Genomic DNA, 27,966 nt, shown 5'->3' on the forward strand with positions numbered 1-27,966 from the left:
TACCCTCCCCATACATTACACTTTCCCCTCCTCCCCTCCCCCCAAATCTTGACTTCCACTGGTGTCAGTTACCTAAACTTCTAATATCAAAAGGTATCTTTAACTTTAAAAGAATCTTAATAAGAAGAAATAAAAAGAATATATATATATATATATCATTTTGCAAAGAAATTAAAAAACACCATTTCTTATTCTTTATAGAGTCCCACCCAGTTGTTATAATTCATCTTCTTTCTTCTTCTGAAAACCTAAGTGGTATTCCCAAAAATCACCCAGTGTCCTTTTATTTTCCATTCTTTTTCTATGTACTTTCTAAATTTATCCCAATCCCTTTTGAATCCCTCTAACTCATAGTCTCTCAAGATTCTTGTCAGTTTATCCATTTCACTCTATGACATAACTTTTACAATCCAGTCCCATTTTTCTAGTATTTTATCTTGCTTCCATAATGGCGCATATAATGTCCTAGCAGCTGAAAGCAAGTACCAAATAACAGTTCTATCTTCTTTTGGAAATTTCTCCATTTTTAATCCCAATAGGAAAGTCTCTGGAATTCTCTTAAATTCATATCCCAAGATTCTAGAAATTTCTTGTTGAATCATTTGCCAAAACTGTTTTGCTTTTTCACAAGTCCATCACATATGGTAGAAAGAACCTTCATGCTCTTTACATTTCCAACATCTATCTGGCATCTTATTGTTCATTTTTGCTAGCTTTTTAGGAGTCATATACCACCTGTACATCATTTTATAACAGTTTTCTTTGATACTATACCATGTCGAAATTTTCATAGAGTTCTTCCATAAATATTCCCATGTTTCCATCTGTATTTCTTTATTAACATTAATTGCCCATTTTATCATTTGAGATTTTACTACTTTATCTTCAGTAGACCATTTCAGTAATACTTTATATAGTTTTGGAATCACCTTTTCATTGTCTCCAAGCAGAACTTTTTCCAATTCAATTTGCTCTTTTCTTATTCCTTCACTTTTAATGTCACTCTCCACAAAGTTCTTAATTTGTTGAATTTGAAACCAATCATATTTGTTACTTAATTCTACCATCTTTAATTCGATTTTACCACCTTGGATTTTCAGTATTTGACCATATGATAGCCACTTTCCTTCACCTTCAGCATATATTTTTATTACTTCCGTTGGCACTATCCACAACGGCTTTCTCTCATCTCCATATTTTTTATATTTTATCCACGTATTTAACAGATTTCTCCTTATATAATGGTGTGAGAAGAAGCCGTCCATTTTACTTTTACCATAATACATATATGCTTGCCACCCAAATTTGTTTCCATGTCCTTCTAATGCTAAAAGTTTTTTATTTAACAACATTATCCATTCTTTTATCCACACCAAGCACACTGCCTCATGATATAGTTTTAAATCTGGTAGTTGAAATCCACCTCTTTCTTTAGCATCTGTTAACACTTTCATTTTAATTCTTGGTTTCTTTCCAGCCCACACAAATTCCGAAATCTTCGTTTGCCATTTACTAAATTGTTTATTGTCCTTCACAATCGGAATAGTTTGAAACAAGTACATTATTCTTGGAAAAATATTCATTTTTATTGCGGCTATTCTTCCCAATAACGACAAATTGAGTCTATTCCATTTTAACATATCTTCTTCCACTTTTTGCCATAACTTTTCATAATTATTTATATACAAGTCAATATTTTTCATGGTAATTTTCACACCTAGATATTTTACTTTAGACGTAACTTCACACTCCGTTGAGCTCTGTAATTCTTTCTGCTTTTCAATTCTCATATTTTTACACAAAATTTTTGATTTCTCTTTATTTATATAAAATCCAGCCAATTCTCCATATTCTTGTATTCTTCAGGAGCATTACTTTTAATGGGTTTTCATTTATGAACATAACATCATCAGCAAATGCTCTATATTTATAGGAAAATTTCTTCAATTTTCAGGTACCCCTCTCAGATGTACCAGGTTTTCCATCAATTTAAATTATAAATTTACAGTCATGAAATACAGCTTTCTTTGCACACTTTTTAAGGTGGAATCATATTATTTTACTTTTTTCTCCACCTCATCCACTTTTTTTTGATGTTACTACAGTTTCATTTTTAAGGTCTTCAATTTTTTTCTCTAGAGCTAATGTACTAGCTTCAATGTCCTTTTTAATTTCTTTCTTAAGCTCCTTCATTCCTTTCATCAGCCTTGCTTCCATAGCCTCTAAGTGCTCCTGCATCTTTTCCACTGAGGTGGCCCTTGTACGTATTGGCTTGTGATCTGACATTAAAAAATGCTCGAAAATTTGATCTCAACAAATTGAAAACTATGTATCAGATTTAAAAGAGCAGGACTTGCTCTTTCCAATGAGCCTAAAATCGCCGCTCTAGGGGCCCCCTAAGCCGAGATATTAATATTTCAATTTTTTTAAAAATCCAAAATGGTGGTTGTGACTTTTCTTACCCCCTTTTTTTCAAAAAAATTTCTTCCTTTTTAGGCCTCTATAGTTGCTTTCAACAGTACTGTCCAGTAGGATTAACTTTATAATGTCCAAATATACCAATTCCACCAATTTTTAAAGTCCCAAGCACTTTTTAAAAAAAAATTATTTTGCCCTTCTTTTAATGGCCACCAATGTTTTTCTATGGTTTTTCAGTCCTAGAGTAGGCTGGCTGACTTGCAATTTGACCTTCTTCCAATGGTTACTTCCTGCTTTTCTTGCCTCTAAGTCCCGTTCTCGCTGGTAGTCAAATCACACGATGGTACAAAACGTCACTTCCTGTGGAATTCTACTGACCAGCAATACTGTGATGATGCTGTGTTTTTCAGAAACTGCAAGTATTCAAAACATTCTTGTTTTTTTCACTTTTAAACTCTGTTCTTTAATACTAAATAGTTCCAAATTCACCCCTCCTCCTCTTCTTTATATAAGCATGCTATAGTCTTTTTGCCACCTTTTAATTATTTTTGTAAATCCTTATTTTCGTCCCGGAGTGAAAGATAAAAATCAGTATCTTCTGCAGTGGCTATGCAAGTAGACACCGTCCTGATAGTAATCCAGATGTTATTTGTAATACAGAGGTGCTGGATCCTGGTGAGTTTAAGTCAATTTAATGACTCTGGAGATCCTCTGCAGGCGATGTGAAGCACTTGTCGCCAGAGACTCTTCAAAGCTTCAAAGGAGCCCCCTCGGAGCTCCCTTTCTGCCAAAGTAAATCTCCTCCAAGTTTCCCAGGCATGTCTTGGACTATTCTTTGAATGAGAAAAGTAGGTAGTAGGCATTAGATTGCCTTCTCTACCCCCCACACAGAGGTTCCAGCTGCCTCCCTTATGAGAGGCAGTTCAGCTCTCCATTTTCCAGCCCTCGGAAGTGCCCAAGTCAATTTTTAAAATAAAATCCAGATAAAACTACTAAATAAAAACATCACTATGCCTAGTGACATTAAGCAGCCATTGGTCTCTCAAGATCCATATTGTCTATTCTGAAAGGCAGCAACTCTCCGGGTTTTTAGGTAGAGGTCTATAACATCACCTGTTCCTTGATCCTTTTAATTGGAAATTTTATTTATTTATTTGATTTATAGCCCACCCCCCTCCTTGCAAGCGGGTTCAGGGCAGGTTACATAAGTCAGGAAATGCCAGGAATTGAACCTAGGACTTTCTGCATGCCAATCAGACAATCTGCCACAGAGCAAAAGCCCCTTCCTAATCTCCCGACTCTCTACAATTGTGGTCAAAGAACATTTCTGAGCTTCCTGTAACCAACATTCTTCTTGCATTAGAGCTGTTTCATGCCATGCTTATAGTAGCAGACAAAGCAAAGGTTTAAGACATGTTTGTAAACATACAGCAAAACGGAAATTGGAAAGGAAACCTGAGTGCTATCATGAATACATACAAACAAGAAACATGTGGTTGCTATTACAGGTATGTTTGAAACTAGCCATAAAACATCTGCTTTAATTTTTTATGTGCTCTGTCTTTTTCATATGAACAAGTTCCTGATACAGGGTTTGAACAGAATTTTTCTCTAGAACTATGATGTCTTATCATGATTTTATCCAGATATCATGCTGTATCAATTTACCATACAGCATAGTTTTTTTTAAAAAAAGTTCTGCTGTGCTGATGACATTACTCTCTCTTTCCCTTCTTCCATGGCAAACTGCAAGAATACTGGGAAGATGAGACATTTTATGCCCTAGAGAGCTTTGGAGATTTTGTGGTTACTGAAGACATCAGTGGAGATGGCAAGGGCACATCCTTTGCGCTACATGGTGTCCAGGTCCCTAGTATGCCTGAAGTTTCTCAGGATCTGAATGCCTTTACTAGAGTGAGGAGGCTTATAACAGCAGAGCAAAGTATTCCTCTGGATCACATCCTAAAATCTGCATAAAGGTCAGCAGTAAAGTTAGTCCCCCTCACAACATATCTATTGAAATTATATCTGGGTACTTACCCTCAAACTGTATTTCCAAGAATCTCCCCCTGTCTCTTCCACAGCTGCAACATACATACAAGATGACAGGGTTTACATCATAAATATCCAATATTTTAACACTGTCATAGCTAGTGATTCACAAACATGAGAACAGAAGCTCAGAGTTTAACTGAAAACCTGTAATTCTGGTACATTAAAATACTGTGGTAGCTATTAATAATTATGCCAGTTGTTAACGTACATTATTTCTAGATATTGTGTGGGAAATGAGCACACACCGCATTAAAAAAAAGACTATGTATTATCAGTTTCTTACTAAAGCCTTCTGGATCCTCTTCCCACATTGTCAGTTCTTCCTCAGTTAACAGAAAATAGTGAGTGACCAATCGCCTACAAATCTCTGTTAACGTTGGATATGTGAAGAAAGATGCTTTTATCTTATGAGCTTCAAGTGTTTCAGGGCTGCTATCTGCAACAAATATTTCACAAGGTCCCAAATAAATATTTTTATTGCACAGTGACAAATGTTTTCAAAGCATTCCAAAAGTGACATAATCAGGGAAAAAGTCAAATTACCTTCCACATTTTTTGATGGCTTGTAGGCATAGTTTTTGACAATCATTTTAATCAAATTCATGCACTGGACAATAAATCGCTCAAACACTACTCCTTCACCAGCTTCTGTGAAAACATAGCTTACAGCAAATTCCAATGATCTCTGAATCAGTGAGGTGAATGAAAAAGGATGTTGGTCCAAGAAGTCTAAAAGCTACAAGTCAAGTGAGAGGAACACAAGAGGATAACTATAACAGAAGTTACACATCCAAAGCCCAATCTAAGAGATAAGATTTAATCTTAACAGAAATAGACATTTCTAATGGCGTTTGATCAATTGATTTCTTCTGCATGCTTGTTCTTTCATTTGGTAACATCAACCATTTTAGCACCATATGACAAGCTCTAGTTCTTTTTTTACTCTAAACAAAGTAATCAGTTTCTGAATTTACTCTATGTTTATTTCTCTACTGATTTCTACTTTTTCATACATAATAAAATCATGTTTTTTAAAAAAAAAATTCTGTGACCAGTTTTATCTGACATTTAGGGATTTATTCTATATTGTTGTATTACTCACATTCACAGTATACTCAGATTCTCAGCAGTTATTATCAATAAAATGATCTACTACAGACGCTAACAAAAAATAAACAGCATATTTTGCTTATAAATCACGTGAGCCATAAAAATTTTCACATCAGTCATCGGGCAATTAGCATTTCATCTCCCTAGCATGATTGCACTACTTTGTATTAATGGGCTGTTCTTGCATTAGGCTTAATAGAGTAAGGTGAACAGTTTTTAAAAGACAAATGGCCCATCAGAAGAGTTGCCACTCCTGGATTCTAGGCATACCACTCAACACAGATTTAGTAAATTTGCTGGCTCAAGTGCCTAACTCTCATTTATTTTTTAAAAAGCTTCTCACCCTCTCAGAGAAAATTTACAGGCAACATTCTGCCTTGTTCAATAAAGTAAGTCAGTCATCTTCTATGTTCCAGCATTCTAGCGACTGATTACAAATCACTGCAATGACTACATAAGGGAAGTAGTGAGATCCTGTTTCATGTTTCCCAATATTGTATGAACTGGACAATGAAAAAAGAGACACACAGGATTTGTGCCTTGTTAATTATTCAGAGGGAAACACTGCTAAATTTAACTGGCCAGAATCACAGGAAAAAGGGAAATTCAGTATGCACCATGAGCTTTTTCTCCACCACAGTCCAAAAGAAATCCACAAAATCATTATTAATTTAGGAATGAAAAAATGCACTTTTTCTGCATTCAATGAATTTGCTTTCTTTATTCTTACTTCCACATAGTCCAGGTCTAGCAACAAAGAGGTACATGGGATGATAAGCAAAATAATCAAAAATAAATTGTGGACAAATTACAAACTTCAAAAATTCTATCAAACTTGTTCTGAGATATCCATCCGCTGATACCATATTGGCACTTCTGAAATTTTGCACAAGTACTGTATTGTATTCATTGCATTGCATTGCATTGCATTGCATTGCATTAAGAGAAAAAAAATTCAACTTTGTTTTGGAACAGATTTTGCAATTGTAATGGACACTGGATTTGCACATTAATAAATTTCTTACAACTTTGATACAATTTTTAATGTTAGTAATTTGTTCACAGTTTATTTTTGGTTATTTTGCATCTATGTTTGATATTTATTTCTGAAAAGAGTAGGACTTTCTGAAGAGGGGAGAAACAAACAGAAAAACTAACATAAGAGAAGCCATGCTGGATCAGCCAATGGCCCATCCAATCCAACACTCGGTGTCACACAGTGGCCAAAAAAACAGTGGGGCTAGAAGCCCTTCCACTGTGCCCCACCCCCCAGCACAATACAGAGCATCACTGCCCCAGACAGAGTTCCAATGATAAGCTGTGGCTAATAGCCACTGATGGACCTCTGCTCCACAAGCTTATCCATTCTCCTCTTGAAGCTGTCTATGCTTGTAGCCGCCACCACATCCTATGGCAGTGAATTCTACATGTTAATCACCCTTTGGGTGAAGAAGTACTTCTTTTATCAGTTCTATCCTGACTGCTCAGCAATTTCATTGAATGCCCTCAAGTTTTTGTATTGTGAGAAAGGGAGAAAAATACTTCTTTCTCTACCTTCTCTATCTCATGCATAACTGGATAACTAAAAATCAAAACAACCTGCCAGTACTTATTTTCTTTTCACACATCCCTTTTCCAACAATTAATATTTGTTCTGTGTTTAATTTCTAAATGTTTTAATAATGGAATTAGGAAAATGACTGTATCTTGCTTTTCAGGCTCAGAAGGATCCTCTGAACAGCTTACAGTCACAAAAATTCATTTAAAAAATCAAAATACATAAAACAATTAGGTATCTCCAATTTGGAGAACTTAGATATGGCAACCTTATTGTCCAGCTCTCCAATTAATCTCAGAGGAACAGGAACAATAGGTAATAGGTGGGCTAAGAAAATCAACAGGCATTAGGACCTCACTGAAGCTAGGAGAACAAGGTTATGTAGTAAGTGCACTTGGCAATGCAGCAGACAATAGCAGCAAATGTCATGAAGGTGAACAGAAATCAAGGCAGGAAGAGGTCAGGGTCTCCTCCTCACTTGCATTGTGAATGGAGGATGTAAATCCTTTTCTTGTTTGGCCTTTTCCTTCACTGTTTGCTCAGCTCATATGCCTGAATCAAGTGATGTAAAGCTGTGGCATCATTTTGTACTACAAATGACTAGCCCAAGCAACATATTAAAGGCTCATTAAAGCTTCATTTAAACATACCACTTTAGTAAAAAGAATTATAGTCTTTTCCAGACGATCTCTGCATGCATTATCCACTCCTATACTCCTGCCTGTTAAATAAATAAAAATAGTTCAAGCAGCATTAAGTTTCACTTAAAAGTGCTCACAATTTGTAAAGTTAATGTAAAACTATTCCATATTCATTTCATAATGCCCACAATCAGATGCACAAATGCTGCATCATGATAAACACACAGGAGAAACATGGTGGAAAGACTGCAATTTAAATATTTCACATAGTTACTGAGCCCAATTAGTTAGAGCTTTTAGGGTTGCCAGCCTCCAGGTGCGACCTGGGGATCTCCTGCTTTTACAACTGACCTCCAGCTGGCAGAGATCAGCGCCCCTGAAGAAAATGGCTGCTTTGAAGGGTGGACTCTATGGCATTGTACCATGCTGAGGCTCCTCCCCTCCCCAAACCTCATCCCCTCCTGGATCCACCCTCAAAGTCTCTAGGTATTTTCCAACACAGACCTGGCAACTCTAAGAATTCTTACTCTGAATCTTGCCTCTGCCATGAATTCACTAGCTTGCCTTAGGCAAGCCACTCTCTTTCAGCCTCAAGGCTCATCTACAATGCGGAGATGATAATACTGATCTACCATACCACATTACTCTGTTACTATGTAATATAATGTTTCATTGCACTGTATGCCAGTTTTTTAATAGAAGATATTGGATTTATATCCCGCCCTCCACTCCAAAGAGTCTCAGAGCAGCTCACAATCTCCTTTACCTTCCTCCCCCACAACAGACACCCTGTGAGGTGGGTGGGGCTGGAGAGGGCTCTCACAGCAGCTGCCCTTTCAAGGACAACCTCTGCCAGAGCTATGGTTGACCCAAGGCCATGCTAGCAGGTGCAAGTGGAGAAGTGGGGAATCAAACCCGGTTCTCCCAGATAAGAGTCCGCATACTTAACCACTATACCAAACTGGCTCTCCAGCTTTATTGTCTGTATTAGTATATTCTTTAATCTTGTTGCTTCTATGTACTGTACTGTTCTTGCTACATTCATTTGGGTTGTAATTTGCCTTTATTCTCAGTAAGAAATGGAGACTACAAAGTAAATAAATACAGTTTTGTTGTAAAATTTTTAATGCTCCCTATTTAAAAAAAACCCAAGTACTTCATTTGACTTAAAAGCTAACCCAACATGGAGAGAAATCCTAGCACAGTTGCTGGCGAGTTGCTTTCCCACACTTAGTAAGTTTTTTATATAGGAAAACATTGAAAAATATGTTTATCACCTTCATTTGGAAGTCGCACAATCTCTTCTACCAGGAGTCTAACACCCTATCCTACTGCATGCATGAACAAACCAATTCTCAGTTTCTTTTAAAAAGTGGTACAGAAAATAGAAGCAGACTGGACCGAAAGATCCCCAAAAGCATGCAGAAGTCAGTGCTCAGAGATCCTGTTACAGACATGAAAGCATTCTGAAAAACTAGGTGTAGGCTATGTTCTACTCCTACTATAAATGACAGAAAAGGTAATTTAACAATCATGATAGTAAACCATTCAAGCATCAATCACAAACAATTGCAAACTATTCATGACATAGACATTAATTCTGGAACATAAATGAAGAAATGGAATTTGTTCAGAAGTCACCAAGAGTCTATATGAGATTTAAAGGAATAATTCAAAACTCATATTGATTATATTTTGGAGAAATGTTCTAAGTGATACACAATATTTTTCTTAATGCAGACAGAACTTTCATGAACAAGTAATGTATGTCAGTTGCAATAATAGCTGCAAAACTTTTCATTAAGAAGCACGTTATCATTTAGCAACAGAAATCAAGGCTTATTTTACAGTACTGAAATGCAGCTCAGCTGACAGACTTTTGCTAGAGTTTGAAATATTATGCAAAAGGTGAAAATAAGTCTTCAGATACTTACTACATTCCAAAAACTGTTTCAATCGCTCAAATACTGCATGTAGAAATCCCTAGAAAGTGAAAATGACATTTAAAGGATAACAGGCCCAATTAACTACATAAGAGCTATATTTTCCCAAAGAAAGTGAAAATCGTTTTATCAGCTTGTTAGTGGCAGAAAGCAAACAAAGGAGAAAAGGGGAACATGGGACCCTGCAGAAGCAGCAGGGCAGGTGACCAGATGGGTAGGTGAAAGAGAGTAGGGGGTACGACAAGAAGGATAGAAGCAGATGCAGCTGTTATTGTAATTTAAAATATCAAAAGACTGTAACAGTTTATTATGATAATAAAAACTCAATGTCAGTTTTTCTAATTGTTAAGGCATTTATATTATGATAATAATAAGAAAATTATTAGCCAGGCATTAATATTGATAATTTAAATATCAACAAGTCAATATAAAGTTACCTTCAATTTTAAGAAGCCTATATAGTGACCCCACTGTTCATATCCCTTTTGGATGCTGACATTATCTTAGAGACTTCCAGGCATATCAAATATCCTCCCCCTGATTCTAAACATGCTTGGTAAGTCATAGAATCATGGAATCATAGAGTTGGGAGGGACCTACAGGGTCATCTAGTCCAACCCCCTGCACAGTGCAGAACTTTTCCAAAGAAAGTGAAAATCATTTTATTAACTTGTTAGTGGCAGAAAGCAAACAAAGTTGTCCAAACAAAGCTGTTCATCTTTGCACTCTAGGCAGCTTCAGCACTTCCCATTTTCATCAGATAAATTTCATCCAGACATTCAAATTAGCAGCAAGAATTGTCAATGTCTCAGTTCTTAATTTCAAAGACATTTAACCACATTATTTTTTTAAAATGTATTTACAAAAAATAAGCATATGTGTTGCTTACCATGACCTCTGCATTTCGATGAGGCTCCACAAAACCATGAACAGTCAATTTACGAAGCACTGAAAAAACGAAATAAGGTTACTGTCTCAAAATAAACAGGTCATTTACCTGTAACTGACATTCATTGGGTGACCATCTGTGTATTCACACTTTGGGCTTTGCAGTTGTACAGAGGACCAATCTGAAAAATTCCAGAGCTATCTTTTAGTTTAAATAAAGCTTTGATACTACATGACTGAGCATGGCACCATTTTTATCACCTTTTTTCCAATAAGAAAATCTCCAGGAAGAGGGTAGGGTCGAGGGGAATACATCTAACTACTATAGATGTGGGGGGGGGGGGGGGCAAAGCAAGCTGCATTGTGATGACAACAGACCCAGCTGTTGTTGATGATAACTTCTGATGTTGACAGATGGTAATGAAAATGTGGAACTGGCAAGGTTAAAATCAAGCATCCTGATTGGGGGTTCCAGATGATTTAGAACACTGAGGGATAAACTGAGGCCTAGGAAAAATATAGGATTTGTTGATAACAGCAGAGAATCTATGAGGTGAAGACCAATCCAAGGAGTGGAATGGCCTACTCTGACAAAAGGATTTGAACTGGTGCTTCTGGACTTGGGTCTTGATGGTGGTGAATATAAGTTAAATGGAGAGAATAGTAGAATTTAATAGTAGAATTTAACTCTTCCAGCATGCCATCAATCAGTTTCTCTGCATGCAGTCCAATTTTCTTACCTTCTCATCTGCATGCACAGAGTGGAATTTTGTTTCCCTTTGCCTTGGGAGGCCACCACCACAATGAAATGTTGGGAGTGGATGCTCAAAGAGAAAGTTATGCTGCTCTTGTTGGGTCTGCCATAGGGTTGATGTGGAAGATACGGAAACTGATATCACCCAGGAATCTTTCTCCATTTGAAGCAATGCAAGAAGCATGAGGTACTGTAACTGGTGTCTGGGCATCCATGAGCCCAAACACTGGGTCCTGAAGTCTGAGATTACTTTATTTCCAGTCCCAAAGAGGTAACCATTTGCATTAACTCCTCTGTTTACATTCTCATATCTTCAGTGGAGAAAGAACACCTTGCATCAATCACTGACAAGTCAGGAAGAGCCTGAAGCATCATGGTTTTCCTCTTTGAAATACAGGAAGAAAAGGTGCTTCCATCCACTTCTATGAGCAGCTGGGTCCAACACAGAAAACAACAGGCATCAGAATTAGTAGAGAAGCTTGCACCACCATTGGTTCCAAGGAACTTTCTACTGGTCCTAAAGGCATCAAAGGTGGTGGGCAGGAATCCAAAGCCAATGAGATCAAGAATCAGTGTTGACGGTCACATTATGAAACCCAAGGCAAATGTTGGTCCTCAAAGCTTACAGAACAATGCGGTGAATGATGCCTTTACGAGGAAGTCAAGTCCTATTCCTAATTTCTATGGTACCGCTTTTCTCACTCCCAGTAATAGGGAAGGTAATGCGGAAAGATTGGCTCAAAGTGACTCCATGGATGTGGACTATACTCATGATACTGAGGCTGATAAAGTTGTCTCCAGGAATCTGATAACAAATCCTTGGAAGAGACAGGGAATTATTATTAGCATGAGGAACTAGCCTAGGAGGCCTCAGTGGAAGTGGGTCAGAGTGTGGAGATTGGACAACATCCTGTTGGGAGTCTTCCAAATGGAATGAGAAGAATAATTCTACAAGTTAAATTGATTCTTGGCAGCTGATGGTGTTCCTAGGATTGGGATGATCTTGAATCTCCTCCCAAAAAGGTTCCAATGGTACTGGGACCACATCTGCTGAAACACTTAGGGAACATCCTTCTTAGGGGCTGGGAACAAGGCTGGGGGAGCAATCTCTGTTAATCTGTCTTCTGCTGATGTTTCTTCTTGTGTTTCTTGTTCCTCAGTTCCAACTATGACTGGACTTGACACTTAGTATTCTGATCTTAGCTAGCTCAGTACTGAGGGAGTTGGCATTGATGGTTCTGGCACAGGAAGATGTGCCAGCAGTTTTCTGTGCAACTGATGCCAATTCACTGACAATTACCTCAGAAGCTAGCACTTTCCCAAACAGTGGGCTCAGAGCTGGGAAGATTGGCTGTATACTTCAGCCAATTGGTACCATGTACTGTTGTGAGACACAAGAGACACTGATTGTGGCTATAGCAACTTTCCACCACATTGCCAAGACTTTTAAGAACTTGTGCTTTGCAGTACAGGTGCCAGGGTATATCAAAAGACTATATCACACAGGACGATATCAAAAGAGAGGGATTGTCTCTGGAGAATGTTCCAAAACTGCTGCGGTGGAAAAAAAGAAACCTGAGTGGGCAGACATGATTCCTCCCTTTCAGGGATCCAAATACTTCTGAGGGGGAGAGGATTGTGGAGCACAAAATCAAACTTTAGATATGTCCAAACAGAAGCTCTTCACATGCGCAAAATCCATCATTGCAATGTACAAGACCATGAAGGAAAACTATTTAGCACTCATATAAAAGATACTAATTGTTTATTATCCAATGTAACAATACATTTCTGCTTCTTAAAACAGTGACTATTCTTGAAGTTTTAAATATTTGACTCCTCACTATACTAGGATGATTTTAGCATTCCAATTATAAGAAATAAAGTTACTGGCAAAACAAACAGAAGTTTACAAATTTCACTGAAGGCCATCAACACTTTCAAAGGACAACAGGTTCTTTTCACCTACTCTTCTACAGATTCACAAAGAAGAAATACAATATGCCTTTTAAATATTTTTACCACAGGCTGAGGTCTCTAACGAAATGCATAAACCATTTGGAGCAAAGTGCACTCAAAATATTTGCAGAACAAAGTGACAGTGTCAGAATTTTTGTGGTCATTTTTTATGTATCTCAAAAAAACCCTCAACATTCTGAATACTGCATGAGCTGTCGTAAACGGCACAAGAGAAAAGTCTTCTAAAAAAATCAGGATATAAAGATGTATATAAGATGTAAAAGCATTTTAAACATTTGCCTTCAACAAGGTTAGTTCTCTAGCTAAATACAGACATTGAACTATCCTGCTCATCATTTAATTTGAAACACATGCCTACAATAATCAAACTGCACTAGCCCAGCAGGCTGGTTATGCACAGGGTATTCTTGTAAAGAATGAGCTGTCAGACTATTCTAGCGCACAACATGAAGAATGTATTAGTAGATGATGAAGCTGCAGTTTGAACTTAATGCTGGTGAATCAGGGGGCCAGAATACTATGATTAGTTTGTTTCTCTGCCAAACTGATGGAGCAAATAGTACAACAGAAGTATGGTAGCATGAAGAGAATGCTGTCAGAATTGGCCAAAGGAGATTATAGATATTCGGCTACAAAGCTCACTGGGTAGCCTTGTAACAGTCAGTAACTCACACAGGATTACTTTGATGAAAAAATTGAAAAGCCCATCTCATTTAACAATTCAAGAGGAAAATCCGTACACACAAAAAGCCTTGGACATATTTACAGATAATCCAATAAAATGATATATCAAAAACAGATAAATGGATCAGCCAGTTACACCTTGCATGTAGCATATTTTTAGAGCCAAAAATGAATGGATGAATTTTGCAGTCCACTGCATCAGTACTTATGAAAACAGTCTACATGATGCTGATTCTGTTTAAAATCACCAGGTAAATCAATGTAAATCTACATTTTGAGACTATATACTAAAGAAAAGCTCCAACTGCCAAAAAGAAGCATGTTGCAATTTTGCATTCCCTTTTAATTAGCAAGCAAACTTCACATAGTAAACAAAAGATGTCCTTGTAGAGACTAAGGACTGTACACTGAACTCTCTAAAAAGTCAGGATGCTTTAATCAGGAGAAGAAATATGTGAATGCCATTTTACTGTATATATTTACAGTTGTTCACCAACACATTTCATTAATTACCTTTCAATGATAACAGTGTTCTTTCTAGTGAATTATTAATAGCAGTTTCATCTGTAGTACAGATGTGCTGGAGGAAGGTATCTGTATGGTGATTCCATAAAGAACAGGTAAAGCTGTAAATTCCAGAGGCTAACTGCAAATTAAAAAAAATGGAAATAATTTACTCATAAAGCTTGTTAAAGATAAATCAAATGCTGGAAATCCCTTAAGCTTCAAAAGAAGTGTATTAAGCAGTACTGGGTAAGGGGAGTTTTTCCTCAAACCTACCTGCTGAATTACAAAATTAGCTTCATACGGTTTTTTGATCCTAAAGAGTATATTTCTACAATGATATACGAGGTCATTACTGGGAGAGGGGCACAACCCACATGAAATCAGAGTATAGGATCCAAATGCTAAGATGAAATTTGTTTTTTGACTAAGCATATTCTAAGAATGAACAATTGCCCCTTATGCTACATGAGTGTTTTTGAAATGGAGTTTCAAATCCTGTTTCAATTTGGCAAAAGAGACCTGCTATTCAAATGCAGAAAAGTCATTTAATTTACTAAGTAGCAGCCATTTAGTAACAGCCAAGGCTTTTGATTTATTTCATGGAAATGTTCTTGATAGGATGTACTTTCATGGCTTGAATTAACATTAGACTGAAGATTAGAATAAATTATATTTATAGCTTTGCTACAAAACCCCATTTCACCATTAGTTCCTTTAATATATTTTCATGGCATACAACACACATTTAGGAGAAAAAAAGAATTCTACCTAATGTAAACAATGAGAGCTCCTAAAATACAGAGTCACTTTTACTGTCATTATCTGTCAGTTAAAACCTAACATTATAGTAAAGACATCTCTGTATACAGCAGCAACAGGAAGCTTTCTATAGCTATTTCAAAACCCATTTAAGATACAAACGTTGGACTGAAAAGACACACACCATTCCGAACAAAAAACACCATCACGAAAAAAAAGATTATTTTGAAGTGTTATTCCTAATCAAAGCATTATATATACACACTGCACAATGCCATCAGACAACATTTCAGTTAATAGATTTTAATGTGAAACTGGGCCACTGCAAAATGAAAAATCTCTAACATAGATTAGGAATCAGGCCATTGGATTTAAGATCCTTCTCTCAACTCATTCACCCTTCCCTCAAAAGCCTCATTTAAGGACTACATTTATACCAGCATTAGTCAAGGTTAAAGCTAACTAGGCTCTCATCATCATCAGGATTTGACAACAGGCTGCAAATCTGGTTCCAAGCAGCCTCTCTTCCAATATCCCAACAGCAGCGATACAATGGACCATTGTAGAGAACCATTTTACAGTCATCTGGAAATGTTTATTTGGTTCTCAAATTGAACATATGAACATATGAAGCTGCCTTATACTGAATCAGACCTTTGGTCCATCAAAGTCAGTATTGTCTTCTCAGACTGGCAGCGGCTCTCCAGGGTCTCAAGCTGAGGTTTTTCACACCTATTTGCCTGGACCCTTTTTTGGAGATGCCGGGGATTGAACCTGGGACCTTCTGCTTCCCAAGCAGATGCTCTACCATTGAGCCACCATCCCTCCCCTATTAAGCAAGAAGGAAAACTGAACTGTAAAACTACTATGATTCCAACACATTTAGCCTGACACCAAAAATAAACTTATCTTATCCATAACACAATTATATAAAACATTAACAGGCATGAATATTGAACTGAACACTGCTGAGCAAAACAATTTTCAGTGCAATCTTGGGGCAGAGTTATGATAGCACTCAAATCAATAGGTTTAAACAGTAGTAAATCAGCACAGGACTACACCACTGTTTGTTACCAAGTGCGCAGCTCACACCATAACATGAACCTGGCTGAAGTTGAATGATATAAAGTCAAGACCAAACTACATGTTACAACAAACTGATAATCACCACAGAGCTCTGCAGCAGGACACCAGCTGCAAGTTCCCTGTAGGAACTCAACTCACAAGCACTGAAGGGACCTAATTCGGAGCAGGGTCACAGTGTGGGGGAGGGAAGAAAGACTCCCATGTGCACCTGAAACCATTTCACACCCCCACACTATGATCCCAATCAAAAGTGCGCACCTGTGGGGCTTATGAATTCATTTCCCTTGAGGAACTTGCAACTAGTTTCCTGCTGGAAGCCACCATGGTGGTCAAGTGGTAGACATAACATCCAGAGGCCAGTATGGTATAGTGGTTAATAGTGTTGGATTAGGATCTAGGAGACTCGGGTTCGAACCTCTACTCAGTCATGAAAACTTGCTGGGTGACTATGGGCTGGTTCCAGACACTCAGCCTAACCTATCTTCTACAGTTGTTATGAGCATATAAGGAAAGAGAGGAAAATGATGTAAGGCACTTTGAGTCCCCACTGAGGAAAAAGGCAAGGTATAAATGAAAAAATAGATTAGAACTCAGCCAATATGCCACATTGTGAAAAGCACAGCAGTGATTAATAAAATGACACAAATACTACACACTGTTGTCAGACAACTCAAAAGCTGTTCCAGGTATGGAAACCTAACTAGTCTGCATGTTAAAAACTATTTTGATGACAAATACAAAACTAAGCAAAACATAAACTAATTAAACTCCCCCCCCTCCAAAAAAGGTTATTTAAATTATAGTAATGCATGGCAGGATGGAGGCAGATGGCTGTTAATTTGCGAGTATTATGCAAGTACTTCTCAGATATAATCTCATTTATGTCTTAACACACAATTACTTTTTCCAGAAAATAAATGAATTTTATCCATCTTTTTTTTTAAAAGGCTTGCATGCTATATATCTAACCCCCCCTTCCCCCCACACCATAACCACGCGAGCAAAAACCCATCTGCTGTCTTATACATATTGCTCCAGACTTCACAATTTCTTTGTACTAAAAAAACTTACTGTGGGAAAAGAACTTTCTTACATTAGTTTATTAGAAGAAAAACTTCTGCATAGTGTTAGAAATTTTTAGAGAAATTTTTAAAAAGATAAAGACAACACTGTTAGCTTGGTGTCTGCATTTAAACTCATAACATGTAATAAATTTATAAAATATGTAACATAATAAAATAAAATAAACCGTGGAGATAAAATAGAGTGAATAAAAATTCACTTGCTTTAGTAAGACCCAATGCAATTACTTCTGGTTATGTTACACCTAAACTTCTTTACCATAGTTCAGAAGTGATTCAAACTATGATGTGAAACTATGAATCACAGACCACATTTTGGGCAGTACTTCCTCATCCTTCCTTTTTTCACCATGGTTTGCTCTCTGTTCTCCAAAACAAAGATGCCAACATGGTTCACAGAGCAGAGATCAAACTTTAATCCATGTTCTATTTTAGGGGGGACCTATGGTTTCCCAAGCACAAGAGGACTCACTCACATGTAATCTGTGACACCTTCCCTCTTACACCTAGGTATGGAGAAGAAATATATTTTCAGCTTTGTGGCATCTGAACATGCAAGTCCTGTTTTGTTCTTATTCTGCACACTACAGTTCCAAACTAGGAATAAAGAATTTTTAGGAATCCTGGTATGCAGTGTAAGCACAAGCTATAATATACCATTCTCAGCCCAGAACATATCAAATAAAAAAGTGAGTTCCACTACACAAAACAAATCTAAGCACATCTTTAACCTGATGCCAACAGAGGAATGTATCTTCCTACAAAATTTACCTTACCATGGGTAAAATTTAGGGGTGCCCTGAAGGCTCAAGAGATTTCTCCCCAGTTCCTTGTTCAGCTACCAGCATAGACTTTAAAGTTAATCATCATTACCTTCAAACTGGAGTCTGGAACAAGGTTCAAACAGTGGTTTACAAGCTAACCACTGTTAGCATCGATCTGCTTATAAACAAAATGCTACATTATATATAATGCTGAATAATGAAGGGATGGAGGAATTTTCTGGGAAGGGAGGAGGATTGAGCATAAAAGGCCACGGTGCATACTCCTGGTTAAGAGATCAGGAAATACTACAACTGTCATGGGTCCTATTCACTCAGTTTACTGATCCTGTATTGCAAAGGAGCGCATCATCAGTCATTTTGTCAACCAAGTGTTTTCAATCACAGTAAAGGCTAAATAAAAATGATCTCAAAAAGAAATTTCACTGGGACAGCAGCATTCCATGCTTCTAGAGCTGTTCTTAACTACCCTGCTCTAAACAGTGAAGAACAGAAATACCAAAACTTCATGCCTGATGGAAGAGACTAATTTGAATTAAATGTTGTTTTACCGAAAGTGATACTTACATCATAGAAAAGTTTTCTGTCTGCAGCAAGCCGTTTTGATGCCAAAGTCTTTGTAACATGATAGAAGGTAAGCAAAGCTCTGTGTTGGCGAAGGTCATCCTGGATTTTAACAGATTCTACAAGGGTGGGAATGAGTTCTGGCCACTGCCTAGGGCAATCCAGCCGAGCAACTTTTGCTATCAGGACAGAAATCTGAGTTGCAATCTACAAAGACAACCAAAGGTAACACCCAGAGTTAAAACAGCAGACATATATTTCAAGATCAAGCCCATAATCTAAAACAGAGTTAGCAGTGATTAAACCCACTGATTTTGGTTTTAACAGCCTCGCTTGTCTGTTGAAATATCAACTAACATCTTAACAAAGTTAAGCAGATGAATTCATTCAAAAATTATGCAAGAACAAAGAACTTCCCTGGAATTCACAGAGTAATCCTAAACAGTTGTAGCATTCTAAATTCATTGAAATAAATGGGCTTAGAAGGTTGTAACCAATGTTCCCTCTAAACTGAGTTAGCATGAACTAGCTCACAGATTTTTAGCCTCCAGCTCACACATTTTTGTTTTAGCTCAAGAAAGATGGTCCCAGAGCACACTAATTTATGCAGTAGCTCACAACATTAATGCCAGTAGCTCACAACTTCAATGCCAGTAGCTCACAAAATAAAATTTTTGTTCACAAGACTCTGCAGCTTAGAGGGAACAACTCTGCTTTAAAAATAGTTTATCCTCTTAGGCAATAACCCTGCAATAACTACATTCTCAGATACTGTCATGAACTGGTTTTCCTTAGAAATCTCTATGGATTTTTCTTGCATGAAAATCTATTGAAAATTTAAGAAAGGAAAAATAAAAAAAAGTTTGCTTAAAGAATCTCCAGGTGCACAATTATTGTTGGTGCAAGTGAGCTATCATCATGAATATTTTGTTAACATGAGCAACCATAAAATATTTCTTCCAATGCATAATTTTTTTCAAAAATAAAATCCATTCCATTCTGAATGTAAGGAAATTTAAAAGTACACATTTTTTGGAAGATAATAATTAACATTTTTATATCATTACTAACCTGATTTACTGGCTCATTGAAGTTTGCAATAAGCCCTGCACGCAATGTAGATTTCTCCTCTTCAGAAAGAGCACTGATTAAACACATTAAGCATTAATGAGTACAGATGACTGTAAGAAATATACATGAATACAAACTATTCATTTCGAAAAACCTAAATATATGAGAGCTTTCTGTGCGTGGCAGGACTATTTCCTGGCAACATTCAACTACAGGGCAAATCATGCAGGTGACAGTAAAATTATGATATACTCCTATGTCAGTCTTCTCAGAAATAACTCCCATTTTAGTCATTGGGGCTTACTCTTGGGAAAGTGTTCTTAGGATTGGAGCTGAAACATCAAACTAGCAATGGTAGTTCACTAAACTTTTTTTTCTTAGATTTTATAATGTGTACATATTACTGAAGGAAAGGGCAAAGGCTTGGCAAACCAACCTTGCCCTGAGTTCATCTCTAGATTTAGAAGGGAGGCTTCAAACCTTCCTGCACCTTGACCTGTGCAAGAATGCTGAGGGTCTCAGAATGTGCTGCCCTTTCACCTCCTTCCTGGAATCCACATCTGGGGTAACAAGCTAAAGTAAACAGCGGTTGTTTCATTCTGCACGTAGTTAGTGAATGATTGTGTAAGAAAGAATGTATAAAATAAAGCAACACAACCACTGTCACAGGGACACAAGCAGGATGGACAGACTGGTGCGTGAACCTCATCTCTGAATCGTGTGTCATTACTACAGATTACCACCATTTTGTGAACTTAGCCCCTTCAGGAAATGACTGAAACCCATTAAACCAAGTTATGATGCCACTGGGATATAATGGATTATACTGAACGTGGCCCAACAGTACCTGTGCTCAAATCCCCACTCAACAATGAAATTCACTGAGTGACTTTAGACCAGTCACTTTTTCTCAGCCTACCCAGGTTCACAGATTCATGGGATGACAAACTGGGGTGAGCACCATGTATACTGTCCTAAGTAATCTAGAAAAACAGCAGGCTAAAAATATGACCAATAAAAAGTATGCCTGCTTTACTTTGCTGCTGCATAAAGACTCAACAATTTTGCTGCCATGCAAAATGTCAATACAAGAGCAAATGTCAAATTCAACTCAGTCATAAGGTTAATGGCATAAATTCTGAGAATTAAGTATAGATTGAAACTCTAGAAACAGGTGTGTGACATGCAAGGAGATTATACACTAAAGAACGAATGCTTGAGGTTTAGTTTGCATTGCACATTTATGTCTGCAAAGAAAAGCTGGCTAAAAAGTTTTACAATAATCCATAACAAATAAAAATAGTGATCTGTTCAAAGGGTACAAGTCAGAGTGTGACTCTATATTCTTCTCTTCCAGGCAACGGATGTGCCCAGTAAACTCTGTGCAGACGTTTTAAAAGCCATTAGCAATATGGAAGCAAGCAAAAAGGTGATACTAGAAAAAGAGCAAGTTCTACTCTATTTGGATCTCCCTTCATGCTTATCTGGAAGGTGCCAAAGCTTGCAAGCAATTTATGAATTTAAGTACTAGTCAAGGTAACCTTAAATATTAGCATTAGCAAAAATTCTTCAAAATGTGGAAGTACATTTGTTGAAGAACTATAAAGATTTGGGCCCTTGTTAGGAATTTGAGCCATTTTGCAATCTGAGAGAAAGCACAACATGATGAAGAATGGCAAAAGATGAATACATAAAAAAGTAACATTCAGTATTGGTTGCAAAAACATTTTAGAAAGGAGGATTTACATTTAAGAAATGAAAAAGACATTTGGAAACTGTTCCTGTTATGTAATACTGACACCCACTGGATGCTTATAGTAATCACACCCCTCCCTCCCCCCAGAGTCACACTTTCAGGAAACAGTTCATGATTTAGAAACTTCACTGAATGTTGATGTTCCATTTAAAGATGTTAATGATTTTCTGTTAATTATCACTTTATCCACTTAATCACTTGAAATGAGCAATGTAAACATTAACTATTATTACTAAACACATGACCCAACAAAGCTGCAGAACAGATAACTGACTAATTTGAATAAGTTTAGTTCATTTGTTCAGTCTTAGGAAAGCTTGCTGAGTTCATTTCAGTTGGTGTTGCACTGACTACACCAGTGTTTTAGAAATGTGTTAAGAAAATATGTATCCAAAGATGCATGACATTGCAATATGTGGTGTGAAATCATTCAGATTTTATCCTATGCAATTTGCTACCTTTAAGCTATAGGAAACTTATGGAAAGCGGCACATAAAACATGTGTAAAAGTTAATGAATTGGCACTGTTCCAACTGAACCGTGAAACTGAAATTCTATTATTGTTGACAGACAACAAGAATAACCTAGCCTTCCTACTCACAAACATTGTTTTTCTTTCACCTGAAACATCCCTGAAGAGATAGTATTTGTGCTGCTGGGAAAATATAACAAGAAATGGTAGCACAGTGAGACCCACTCAGATCAAAACAGCATGAAGGAGGCTTAAAATCTCATCACCCCTTGTGCCACAGTGCTGACCAAAACTAGGCCCCCACGTGCCAGCTATTTAAAGAAACATAAAGCAAGGGACAACCATTCACAGAACTCCTGGAGTCACATTTGGTTTGGCTCTCACAGACATGGCAAAAGAAGCGTGATACAGGTATGCTCCATGTAATATAGAGAGCTAATTGGTAATTGTCTACATGTTACAACTGGGGAAGGCAATGGCAAACTACCCCGTAAAAAGTCTGCCGTGGAAATGTCGTGAAAGCAACGTCACCCCAGAGTTGGAAAATGACTGGTGCTTGCACAGCAGACCTTTCCTTTCCCTGCACCTGCTATCTTGGGGGCAGTGCCAGGGCTGGAGGAGTAAGGGATTGGCAATAGTTCAAGAAGGGTGCTAAGAAGGCAGTGGTGAGGGTGGCCGTTGCTACTGGTGAAATGAAAGAAGGCAAGCAAAGAAGCACCAAAGAATCTAGTGGAAGAGGCACCCTCCCACTAGCTTAGTGGCAGTAATATATATGAATGTGTGCAAGAAGGAAGCTTACAGTATGAAAACAGTTGTGTGCACTTTCTGCTACTAGACTTCTTTCCTGCTCCCCACCATGCAGCTGCTTCTAGGTCCAGCCTTCAGCTTTTAACTCCCCCCACCTAAAAGCTATCACTGGCCAACTAATTAGGGGAGACTTGGAGCTGAATGCATGCCCAGCTCTCCTCCATGAGAACAAGTGGAAAGGAGGAAGCAAGGGCCAGCAGGGGTGGGTGATGGAATCCCTGCTCCCCCACCGACAAGTTCTTGTGGGTTGCCTTAATGTATTTTCCTTTAAGATACTCTCTCCCCACTACTTGTCAGAAAACTAATATTTTGCAGTTAGCCAAAAGCCTATAAAACACTCCACTACAAACAATATATAGGAAATTCCTTCCTTACTGTGGTGCCACTCGTCTCCAATATCGGTCAATTCCATTTTTGAAATAAAGTACTGCTAACCACCGCACGTTCACATCCAAGGCATGATTTGTGAAAATATTCTGTAAGGAAAGTATAGAATTCAACACACCTCTTTATCTGTATACATATATAGATAAAGATATCACAATACTTCTACATATCGGCCCTGTTCACTATGCACATACGCCCATTATGCACGCATGCACATATGCACATGTGTATAGGTTAAAACATTATGTGGTTATGCAGTTATGCGAATATCGCTAAGTAGTAAAAAAAAAATGGTGACCATAAACCGGATGTCTAAGGCTTCTTTTGCTCCGGGACAGCCTACAGACATCCGGAAGTTGGTCGAGAACTATCCAGACAGAGAAACTATGAGGTGAAACCGGAGAACTCAAAAAACACTGCAAAGGAGCAGGTAACAAAATACTCCGGTTCTGAGCAGGACTGGGGGGGGGGGGGGGGGCTACTACGAGTTAATACCAGGAGGCAGATGTTGCTGTCTGATCAGCCACTTTTAATCCGGTATGGAACAGCAGCGACAACTGATTATACTGTGCGTCTGGACAGGGCCATCATGAGCTAAGACTGAAGAATGGCACAAGGGAGATAAAAATCTATATAACTCCAGTTAGATTTAATGGAAATGAATACAGCTTTAAGAAAATTGATGTATGTACCCACTGTGCCTTTTGCATCATAAAAATCCCCAATCTGCGCTTATTCCTTGTCTCTTGACATCCAAAAGGGCTGTTTGTGTACAGGAATTTTTATCTGCTAGAATATGCCCCCACTTTTTTGTGGGGAGGTCTTCACAAGGATGTGGAGGTGGGACAGTTGTGGGGAAAGCTGTTGCTCCACTCAACATGTAGGTGCACTAGTGTTCACCACCAGCAATATAATGAGTACCACATTTTTCTCTTGCCCTCAGCTTTACAGAGATCAGAGTGTCCTGGAAAGTACTGGGGAACATTCTGATGCTGCTAGCTTCTGTATTTTCAATGAAAGAGACTCCGCTTTTTTGCTTCTTCATCCCAGGAGCCTTTGGGGCATCTTGGAATCTATCTTTCATTCATCATCATGTCATCTAATAAAATCTGAAACACTTTTGAGAAAGTTACAAATGGCAGGTTTTTGGCTCTTTCAACATGGCCTGAAATAACTTTTCCTTTCTCCCCTCCCTGCCCTTTTATGTTTTCCACATGATACAATCGGTGTAAGGCTAAAAAGGGGGCGGAGGACCATGCAGCAACCTTAGTTCTAAAACTGGATTGTCTGGGTAAACTGGGGATCTCTTTACCTCTAGTGTAATTAATAGCAACTTGTGATGGGCTATGAATGCATGTGCATGCATGCATGTTGAGAAAGCAATGTGTCACAGGAAAGAGTTAACTCCCTGCAGGCACCATGACCCTGATCCACCCCACCCATCCCCAGTTGACTTTTAACATTTAAAGATATGCCTGTAAATGTTATTGTGAATCTCTCCTACAGCAGCAGCACAAACACAAGTCACAAATAAATTTATATCAAACGTGGCAGATAGCAGAAAAGTGAACAATTTCATTATGAGGTCAGACCCATCTCGGACCTTCTATGTAAAAGGTGACAAAAGGTCTGCATATTGAAAGTAGTAAAACCAGGCATTATATAAATAAATGAGTAAGCTCTTGTTAAACAAATACAGAATGATGCACAGGTACTCAAGCAATGCCCTAAGGTGATCTCTCAAAAGAACATATCTTCTTTTCAATGACTGCAAAATCAAAGGTATACTTCTATGAAAGAAATCATAATCCATATTATATCTAGATAGCTTTCTCACAATGCTCTGCAATTAGAAGAAAACAAGCCTGGTGAAATCACTGTCACCTAGTCCCTCAACTTGCCTACAGAAAATTAATTCAGTTGAGAACAGTGAAAGCTCCAGAATTAGTATTCGTATATGCTGTACAGACGGTGGATGGCATGTATTATTCTAATTTTTATTCTTTGTATAAATTAATACTATATTGAAATTACATGTCATCAGTCTAAGCACATCAATAAAACATCAACTGAAACTCCTTTTCATTAGAAATTGTGGTCCATGTCAGATTCTCATTCAATTAAATGAATTAGCATAAACAGCCCTTGGGGCCATTCTTCTTAAATGGAATAGCATGAAAAACATTTCCAATTCTTAAGATAAAAAGCAAACAGACTCCAACTTTGTTATTTAATTCCAATTAAAATCCATTTCCTTCCTTTAAATTACTATTGCAAGGATAAAAGAGAAAAAGAAAATCAAATCCCTGGATCTGTTAGCTTTCTGGGGGTCCTTTGAAATCTGAAATAACATTTAAACATATAGGGAAGATGATGCAACACATTGCACTGGCACTTTTGAACTGGTGCAGAGCTTATTTCAAGTGTGTAAAGACAAAACTCACAAAGCCTATTCTTCCCACATCTGCACTAGCTTGCTCACAGCTGTGACTGATGAAACAGGCATGTTTCTGAGTTTCAAAGGGAATTGGTAATATACTATTTTCAGACTAAACATAAGCAATTTTGAAATCCCCATCAATCAATGAATAAGGCCAAAGTATCTGACACAGATACAAACCCTAGTACTTCTTGGTGCCGTTCTCACACTTCACAGACACAAGGCCTATGTAAGAGTCTAAGTGGATAAGAACCAGTCCAAGAAGACAAGAACAGAGGAAGCTTTTCTCACCCTACCCATTCCACAGACAGGCATTATCACAGTATATCTAGCACAGAACAATGGCTGCAATTCAACATGCATGTCTGTTTAGGGATGTACAGCTGTCCTTAGTACCTTTCTAAAAATCATATGCAGTTAAGGATTCAGTCTTCATTCTACCACCAATCCTAATGATTCCAAAAACCAGCAAAACACTTTGTTTATTCCTTTAGAATGTTTGTTTGTTTCCTGGGGGATGGAAGGGAATTTGCCCTGTTACAGGAATGAGGTGTTTAATCCAGTCAGTTAACATGCATTTCCAAATCTACTGATCACAAAAATAAAATGCAAGAAAACACGACCTTTCTATTTCTAAAAGCACTATGAATAAGAGAATCACTGCAACAGAAAATATGTTCCTCTCTAATCTACTCAGGAATAAGGTCTGCTCAAGCATTGTTGAAAATTGCTATAATAGATCACAAAATCATATTTTCAATATCAGTGAAGATGACCCTTATCTTTTAAAAACATCCTGAGCAATTAGTACACTGTTGTTCATTCTAGAAAGACAGAGGATATGAAAATCTAATGCTTAAAAAAAGGAGAGAAAAAAATGCATTTCACTTTAGTTAACTTACCAACAATACCGAATAGAAACCTGGCTGTGTCTCCCACTGTTTCAATTGTTCCTCAGCTGGTTTCAGCACAGCAGTATCTTGACTGGTGGCTTGAGTCAAGACGTGAAGTACAATGCTACTGGCACTATTGATATCCATGAAAATCTGACAAAGATATTTGCAGAGAAAAGTATTAGTGTAAGGATACACATTATGTAGGATAATCTATAATACACTGTTGCTGGTTGTTTGGCAACTTTGCCAACTTAAAATCTGAACATCAGACATTAAGCTGATTTCTACTGCAGAATACTGCAAGGGGAAAATACCTTACTCATTGTAATAAACAGCTCATTGTAATATATTGAATCTGTTTGATCAATATGACATGTTACAGAAAGACTGATGAACTAAAGGTCATGCAAGAAGTCCCCAAGAACTAAACTCTAGATAGAGGACCCTGACATCATACAAAAACACAACCCATTCTGCATATTGTTCCCCCTCTCTCCATCATTGACAAGTTTACAGGAGACATTAATCCAAAAACAGCTATAATGCATTAGGCTTGCAAACCTCAGGGTGGGGCCTGCATTTCTCCCAAAATTACAATTAATGTCCAAATAAATTAGTTCCCCTAGAGAAGAGAGCAGGATCTATGGCATCAGATCCCCATATAGCTCCCTCACTTCCCCAAGCTCCACCCTACCTAGGCACTGCCCCCAAATCTCCAAACTGGAGTTGGCAACCCTGTTTTAATAGCCACAATGAAACCTACCTATTTATAAACATCAGTCAGGCAAACAGCTATTCACCCAGTCACTGAAGCAATTAAAATCACTTCCTGGCAAATCAGGTAGGGAAGGTTTCAAAAAAGAGTTAGCTCTCCTTCTTTCAAATAATGAGCACAAAAATGACTAAAACTGGTATGTGTGGGCAAGCAAACCAATACAAAATTTATGAAACAGTCACTTTTCTGGGTTGGCTGTGCCAGTCTATATGATTTAAATATTTTGAACACTAATAAATGTAACAAAGGTGTTCAAAATTTGGAAAAGAATATAATAATCAAAATAGATTCAAAGTAAGGACATCATCACACTTTACAGGAATAAGAGGTGCAAAATAAAACTATTTTTACCCCATAAACATATGATGTCTGAAAGCAAAAGTCTATACCAAGAAGTTTGCTTTTACCATGTGCACATTAGCCATCCCACCCCCTTTATGTTCATATTGCTTCCATTTTAGTGCTGAGACATATGTTAGAACAAACAAACCTCTGACCAGATAGAACAAAAGGCGGAACATTAGCAGAGGAAGCAGAATCACAGCTGA

General features: G+C 37.6%; 1 protein-coding gene across 1 annotated transcript in view; it reads right to left on the bottom strand.

Annotated features, from left to right (window-relative positions):
* IPO11 (importin 11) overlaps nt 1-27,966 on the bottom strand; it is a 107,162-nt gene that overhangs the window by 67,172 nt on the left and 12,024 nt on the right. The window contains exons 2-12 of the mRNA XM_060235924.1: nt 26,650-26,793; nt 23,296-23,396; nt 19,886-19,958; nt 18,818-19,021; nt 14,545-14,677; nt 10,615-10,673; nt 9,717-9,765; nt 7,792-7,862; nt 5,017-5,209; nt 4,757-4,909; nt 4,459-4,502 (exon numbers count right to left, since the gene is read on the bottom strand). Coding sequence (XP_060091907.1) covers nt 4,459-4,502; nt 4,757-4,909; nt 5,017-5,209; nt 7,792-7,862; nt 9,717-9,765; nt 10,615-10,673; nt 14,545-14,677; nt 18,818-19,021; nt 19,886-19,958; nt 23,296-23,396; nt 26,650-26,787 — 1,218 coding nt within the window. The 5' untranslated portion in view covers nt 26,788-26,793. The remainder of the gene's footprint in view (nt 1-4,458; nt 4,503-4,756; nt 4,910-5,016; nt 5,210-7,791; nt 7,863-9,716; nt 9,766-10,614; nt 10,674-14,544; nt 14,678-18,817; nt 19,022-19,885; nt 19,959-23,295; nt 23,397-26,649; nt 26,794-27,966) is intronic.

The sequence above is a fragment of the Heteronotia binoei genome, chromosome 4 (assembly GCF_032191835.1).
Source record: "Heteronotia binoei isolate CCM8104 ecotype False Entrance Well chromosome 4, APGP_CSIRO_Hbin_v1, whole genome shotgun sequence".
NCBI lineage: Eukaryota > Metazoa > Chordata > Lepidosauria > Squamata > Gekkonidae > Heteronotia > Heteronotia binoei.